The sequence below is a fragment of the Pseudoliparis swirei genome, chromosome 20 (genome assembly GCF_029220125.1).
Source record: "Pseudoliparis swirei isolate HS2019 ecotype Mariana Trench chromosome 20, NWPU_hadal_v1, whole genome shotgun sequence".
Classification (NCBI taxonomy): Eukaryota; Metazoa; Chordata; class Actinopteri; order Perciformes; family Liparidae; genus Pseudoliparis; species Pseudoliparis swirei.
In genome coordinates, this window is record NC_079407.1 from 26,094,348 (window position 1) to 26,101,995 (window position 7,648).

Below are 7,648 nucleotides of genomic sequence, written 5' to 3' on the forward strand. Positions count from 1 at the left end.
GATGCCCCCGGCGGAGCTGCTGGTGTTTATATGTGTACATTCACATCTACGCCATGTCTGTCGAGGCCGGATCCTGGCTCCTCATTGGCTGCCAGCTCGTGCAGGGGTCAAAGGTCACACTGTGAGTCGCGCTGACGCGGCGGCTGCCCGCTTTGTTGTCCCCCCCGAGCCCCATTGTGGGGAACAGTCACTGGCATCAGCAGAAACACACACACATACACACAAACACACACACGTACACGCACACACACACGTTTTGCTCACACTGCTCTCATATTTTGTTCCTCACTTTATTTACATGTTTTCTTTTGTTTGTTTTTCCCTTTGTGTCATTTTCTCTTTTTTTCCGTGATCTGTTTTTCTCTTTTCTTTCCGTCTCTCGTTCTCTTGATCCTCGGTGTAGCCTTTGAGCCCTGTGTGTGTGTGTGTGTGTGTGTGTGTGTTTGTGTGTGTGTGTGTAATGTGCTGACCATCTCTCTATTGTTTTGTATTGTAAAGCTGTGCAGACATACACACTCATACAACCCAACAACCTACACACTCATGTCATATATGCACACACACATCCACACACACATGAATATTATAGAAACAATTAACCTATATATATACATATATATATATATATATATATAAATACAGTATATATACTGTATAAATATATATACACTGTATATATATACTGTATATATAAACTGTATATATATACAGTATATATATATATATATATAAAATATACACAGTATATATATACTCTATAAATATATACTGTATATATATACAGTATATATATATACAGTATATATATATAATACATGCCATGTTATTTTAATGACTGATGCTTTTACAGTGGAGCAAACATTCGCAATATAAAAGGGAATTATTACAATGGAACACACGGGTAATGTCAGCTTTAAAAAAAAAAATTTATTACAAAGACAATATGAAAACATTTTACATCTCAGCTTTTTTTATTTGTATATTTACAAAGTCAACACGGGCATTTAACCCTTTTTTTATAAGACGAGGATTTAGGTGTGTTTTTATCTCTTGGTGTGATAATTCTATCTTTTATATTATTTATATTATATATTTACAGTAAGTACCTTAGTCTTTATAAAGATATTGCAAATTTACAGCATACACAAGGTAACCGGTATAAATATGTTACCACCGTATCTCTCATCATCTTCAGGCTCAAATATCAGTTTACATTGAGACACTTAAAATATATAAATAAAAAACCTTCCACAGATGTTTGACAAGGCAACCACAAAGCTCTCACACACACACACACACACACACACACACACACACACACACACACACACACACACACACACACACACACACAGCTTAGACAATTATCCGCTTTTTACAAATTTATATCAAACAAATCAAACAAGGCTATTAAACAATAGATACTGTATTTTTTTAAATTTCAAAATAATTATAAATCACAGATACAATCTAAAGAAATTGATTAATAATAACAAATAATATTCTCTTAAATAGTATATTTAATTCTTCAACGACTGAGAGCATCTATATATATATTTATAGTATAGTGTGTGGACCTATGTAATATGTAACAATGATTATATATTATTGGAGTTTTAGTTAAAGCTACCATGTATGAGGAATTTAAATATTGTATAAAATTACAACGAAGATGTACTTTTCCAACATATTTAGGCCTAAGTGAATATTTGAATTAATATTTATTTTTTATCGTCAAGTAGAAAAAACCATTACGTTAAACAACGTGATATTTAAAGTCGTAAACTGACTCGAAGGTTATTCTAAATGCACGTGTGGAGTGTGTGAGTTCATTTGTATGATCTGAATGTACATGCCTGTGTGTGTGTGTGTGTGTGTGTGTGTGTGTGTGTGTGTGTGTGTGTGTGTGTGTGTGTGTGACTGAACATGTGTGTATATAGCAGTGAAAAGCTGGGTGGGGTCCGTTGACGTGGTCATGGCGTGCAGATCGGAGACAGAGCTCAGCTGCAGGTACATTATTGAAACGCAAATATGGCTTATTTTTTAGACACATCTGTATTTTAGGATAGAGAGAGATTTTAAAAACAACTACCAACAAGTAGCCTCAGCGGCCTTTACAATCTGTACACATACGACATCCCTGATCTTTGACCTCACATCGGATCAGGGAAAGTTGCACGGTTTGTATTTAAAATACAAATGTAGTCTCATTAGATAAAACAAGTATAGAGCAATACAATCTCGCAAGGAAATAAAGAATATAGCTCCTATTTTGTCTTCTGTGCCAAGTAATGTCATATATACACTACCGTTCAAAAGTTTGGGGTCATCCAGACAATTTCGTGTCTTCAATGAAAACTCACTTTTATTTATCAAATGAATTGAAAATTGAATAGAAAATATAGTCAAGACATTGACAAGGTTAGAAATAATGATTAATATTTGAAGTATTAATTTTGTTCTTCAAACTTCAAGCTCAAAGGAAGGCCAGTTGTATCGCTTAAATCACCAGCATAACTGTTTTCAGCTGTGCTAACATAATTGCACAAGGGTTTTCTAACCAGATATTAGTCTTCTAAGGCGATTAGCAAACACAAATATATATATATATATATATGTATAAATAAATATATATGTATAAATATATATATATATATGTATAAATATATATATGTAAAAAAAATTATATATAAATAAATACAACAAATTTGCCTCAGCGGCCTTTACAATCTGTACACATACGACATCCCTGACCTTTGACCTCACATCGGATCAGGAAAAACTGCCAAAAAATAGAAAAACTTAAACACTAAATGTATTTTTTCCCCTTCATTTTGCACCAGAAGTCAAGACTGGGACCAGGACTGCTGGATCAGGACTGGTGGACCAGGACTTGGCCCGAGACTTGTTGATCACGGCCCATGTGTGTTTATCCGCACTGGGCACGGTGCCCTCCATCCAAGCCCGGCAGCTCAGTGCCGAACAATGACTCCACCGCAGCGGCAATGTGCTGACCGACTCCTGCCCCGAACCCACGAGCCCGGCCGCTTCTCAGCACCGGCGCCTATAAATAGGTCCGTTCACTCTAGGGGGTCAGGACATCGTACTGCACTGCTATTCTTTCGGGGCCCCGGTCAGGTAAGCCTTCCATCATCTCAATGCATTCACCCTACAGACCTAACAATGCGGGTCCATTGTCTCGTTATCTCTGCCTGTCTTTTGATTTTTTCTTCTGAGCCTCGTGAACGTATAGACGGAGGTCAGAAATGCGCATGCACACTCGTGCTGACCAAACAGCGTCGCACCCAGACGACAAACAGCCGCATCAGCGAGTTTTGAGCATTACAGTCAAGCTTCAAGAAAGGTGTCATACCCAGGGGCGTTGGCAGGATTGAAAGAAAGGGGGGGGGGGGGCTAAGCCCCAAGTGGACTGCTATGTTTGGTTATGTGGCAATTTTCTTTGGGAGGGGCCTCCGGATATCCGTTGTTAGAGACAGAATTTCAGGGTCATAGTGATAATTTATGCTCATTTGGACTCTATCACTGAGATAAAGATGAACTATCAGTGTCAATATTATATATTAATGCAACGAATAGAGAGATGTCGATAGTTATTACTTGTTTTTAGAATATTCTCGTTCACACTCAATGGAGACAGTTTCTAAGGTTCCTTTTCATTTGCCTCAAGTAAACTTAATGTAAGCAGGTAACAGGGGGGGGTGGGGAGTTGTAAAAACCCACACACCGAAAAATGAAGGTGCCATCTGGAACCGAAAATGGTTCTTCAGAGTGATGCCATAAAAGAACCATTTCTGGTTCCACAAAGAACCTTTTAAACCAGGGTTCTCTAAAGAGCCATTTCCTTTAACCCTCCTGTTACCTTTAGGGTCAATTTAACCCCATTCAATGTTTAATGTCGGTGTTCTTTGGGGTCAATTTGACCCCAGGCTGTTTTTCACTGTGTCAAACATATAAGAAATATCAACTTTTTTATATATTTAAAGGGCTATTTAGGTCGTCAACAAACAAACATAAAGTACCTCACACTTAAACTTGGAAAACAATATTAATTCTAATAATTTTCTGGAGGTTTTAATTGCTGGGGTCAAATTGACCCCGAGGGTAAAATATGTCAGTAAATATAAAGATAACAGGAGGGTTAAACATTGAATGGGGTCAAATTGACCCTAAGGTAACAGGAGGGTTAAATATTAACTTCAAAATAACCTATAAAGGTGTCTCAAAGAACTTTTAAAAAATGGTTCTTTAAGGCACCATGTCTGGTTCCACAAAGAACCTTTTAAACCAGGGTTCTTTAAAGAACCATGTCCTTAAAGTGTTCTTTAAAGAACCTATAATGGTGTCTCAAAAGAAAAAAAATGGTTCTTCGTAGAACCACAAAGCCTTTTAAGGAACCATTTAAGAACCATTATGTTTCTGTCACAGTCTTGGTGTTATGCTACTGTTAAGCTAATAACGTTAGCCGAAGATACAACGGTCTCCTAACCTTAATCTACAGGTAACGCTACAGAGGTCAAGATTCTTCTCGATATTTTGAAACATGCATACGCAGAAAATATGAATACACCTCCTAAATAGGCTATTGCTAATAGCATAGCTCAAAAACACACAGGAGGGTACAGGTTGCGTTTGAACTGTGTCGTGGTGTTAAATTCTCCCTTCTCTCTTGACTGAAGGAATCAGCATGGAGAAAGACAGCAAGATGGCTTTGAATATCCCCAAACCACTGGGACCATGGAAGGTGAGCGTGATGCAGAAAGTAGATTCACATTATTTTTGTGGCATGTGCATATTACATATATGCATTTTCTTTTAAAAACCTTTCTCCCAGGTCACCGTTTACGACCAGGAGAACTTCCAAGGGAAGCGTCTGGAGTTCACCTCGGCCTGCCAGAACGTCATGGAGTGCGGCATGGACAACATCCGCTCCCTGAAGGTGGAGTGCGGAGCGTAAGTTTCACGCGGGGGAGGAAATTGCCTCATTGGGTAGTGGCTACAACCTGGAAAAGAAAGCTATAAGCTCTGACATGTTTAGAAGACAAAATTAACCTACAACTGTACAATATTAACCTCATGACCTACCTGAAGGCCCCATTCAGAGTGTCTGTGCATACTATTGGGTCTGTAGGATATATTTCTAGGATATTGTGGCCATTTCTGCATAAAAATACCCAATTATAAGGGAATTAAGGCCCAATTTGACCCTTTGGACCCGTTGTTTCGGCCCCTTAACTTGCAGGGATTGGTCCCAAACTTTGGTGTATTCATATTCAGATGTCGCTCTTTGTTTTTAGAAAAGGATCCACGTCTATGAGTTGATTTAAAGTAATTCATCAGAATTAAAAGACTGGTTATGGGACATTTGGCACCATTTCTGCCATTTGGGGTTAAAGCACGAGATGAAATTTACACTTTTTATTGATCCCCTTGAGGGAAATTCTTCTCTGCATTTGACTCATCCTTAGTTATTAATGGAGCAGCGGGCTGCAGAGCCAATATCTGATACGTGTTGTAAGTGTCCTAACTGTCCTGATGTGTGGTTGTTCGTGGGTCTGTCTAACAGCTGGGCCGGATATGAGCACTCCAGCTTCTGCGGACAGCAGTTTGTGTTGGAGAGAGGAGAGTATCCACACTGGGAGTCGTGGAGCGGCAGCAACGCCTATCACATCGAGAGGATGATGTCCTTCCGCCCCATCTTCTCTGCTGTGAGTCCCCGCCCCACTCCAAATTTCTTTACGATTTTTGAAAAAAGAGAGTTGGTTTCAGCCTAAAAATAAACTATCGTGCATGCATGATCTTATTCAATTCAGTTTATTTTATTTAGCCCAATATCACAAACTACAAACTCCCCTCAGAGGGCTTTACAATCTGTTCACATACGACATCCCTGACCGTTGACCTCACATCGGAACAGGATAAACTTCTCCAAAAAATAGAAAAAAACCTTCATGTGGTAAAAAAGGTGAAGAATCCTTCAGGAGAGCAACAGAGGAGGATTCCTCTCCCAGATGGACAGAATATATGTCATGTGACCAGAATCAAGCGTTACAGAGTTACATAAACATTCAATGAATATGACAGAGTGAAAGAACAATTATTATGCACAATAAGATTATGAACTTCCCACACAAATTAGAGTAATAGCTCCATTTTTGGTGAATAACTTTGTCTTTTCACGTGCACACAGAACCACAAGGAGTCCAAGATGGTGTTGTTCCAGAAGGAGAACTTCACGGGACCCCAGTGGGAGATAAGCGACGACTACCCCTCCCTGCAGGCGATGGGCTGGGGCAACAACGAGATCGGATCCATGCAAGTTCAGAGCGGCTCGTAAGTCTCGACCTCAGATGGATGGATCTACACGACTTTAAAATATATGTTATAATAATACACAAACAATCTGCAGACACCTGATCCCATCCCCCGAGTGCAAATGATGTCATTCTTGACTTATTGCAGCTTAACTGAATGCATCGTTGGGTATCACATGTACTATACCAGGATAGACCTTTTGAAGACGTATTTCTTATCTTATATTATATATTTCATACTTGTATATCTGTCTGATTTATGCTGTGAGTGATCGACACGCTCTCATAATATATTCTCACATCGTTTTTTCTAAAAGTGTGCGTTATTTTCAATCATTAATTTCCGGGTTCATCATCCCCCCCCTCTCCCCCTCCCTCCAGCTGGGTGTGCTACCAATTCCCCGGTTACCGTGGTTACCAGTACATCATGGAGAGCGATCGTCACGGCGGCGAGTACAAACATTACCGAGAGTGGGGCTCCCACGCTCAGACCTCCCAGGTGCAGTCGCTGCGTAGAATCCAGCACTGAGACCTGCAGCCTCCTCCTCCTCCTCCTCCTCCTCCTCCCAGTTATTCCAAGCTTCATCCAGCTCTTTAAAGATGTTTAACCACACTTTTGTTTTGTTTTCTTTTGTTGCCCAATGAAAATAAAGAGAATTTATGGATATAATTAAGACAACATTTTTAAATAGTCACTGAAGAGAATAGTGACCGAGGAGGGAAGATGGGAGGAAGTTAAAGGGCCCGATGGCGGCCGGGTGGAGACGTCACTCAGGCATTGCTCTTCATATTTGTGGGTGAAGATGATGTTACGAAGTGCAACACAAAATAAACAGAAACACAAGAGTCTGCTGCTCACCTCCATCGTGCTCACTGGTGCTTTATTTTGTATTCTCTGTATTTGGAAAGTTTTATATTGAAGTACTCACACTCACGAAAGCTGAGCAGTGTAAATGAGGATAACTCTTGAATTGAAGTCTTGCAGAAAATATGTAGATGGAGATATTAAAATAATGCACACATAAACACCACCGACATGTTGTCAGTGCTACTGGTTTAATTACTGGAGATCATGAGCAAGAGTCATCCTCTGATTTCATTGTGACAGAGGATTAAATACTTTAAAAAGCTTAAATCAACCTCTCAAAGTAGTTTCAAAATGCAAACAAGTTAGATGCAATTTGGTTAGGAGAAGCATTGCATAAGTTTCTGATAACAGTTATAACAGCTTAACAGCATGGACAAGGAAAACACTCAGGCAAATTCATTTTCAATGATATCATGTTCAGGAAAGAGTAGTTAGAACATATTGAGTC

The 7,648-nt window shown here is 39.3% G+C and overlaps 1 protein-coding gene across 2 annotated transcripts; it reads left to right on the forward strand.

The window, feature by feature from the left end:
- Positions 1 to 3,298: 3,298 nt before the first annotated feature.
- Positions 3,299 to 7,194, forward strand: cryba1a (crystallin, beta A1a). Of its 2 annotated transcripts, none has more exons than XM_056441436.1 (6): positions 3,299 to 3,364; positions 4,698 to 4,762; positions 4,853 to 4,971; positions 5,585 to 5,726; positions 6,209 to 6,351; positions 6,714 to 7,194. In XM_056441436.1, the coding sequence occupies exons 2-6, from the start codon at positions 4,706 to 4,708 to the stop codon at positions 6,859 to 6,861; spliced, it is 609 nt and encodes a 202-aa protein (XP_056297411.1). In that variant the 5' UTR covers positions 3,299 to 3,364; positions 4,698 to 4,705; the 3' UTR covers positions 6,862 to 7,194. The 2 variants fall into 2 exon arrangements, with proteins under 2 accessions (XP_056297411.1, XP_056297410.1); XM_056441435.1 differs by lacking the exon at positions 3,299 to 3,364 and adding an exon at positions 4,347 to 4,519.
- The last annotated feature ends 454 nt before the right edge of the window (positions 7,195 to 7,648 follow it).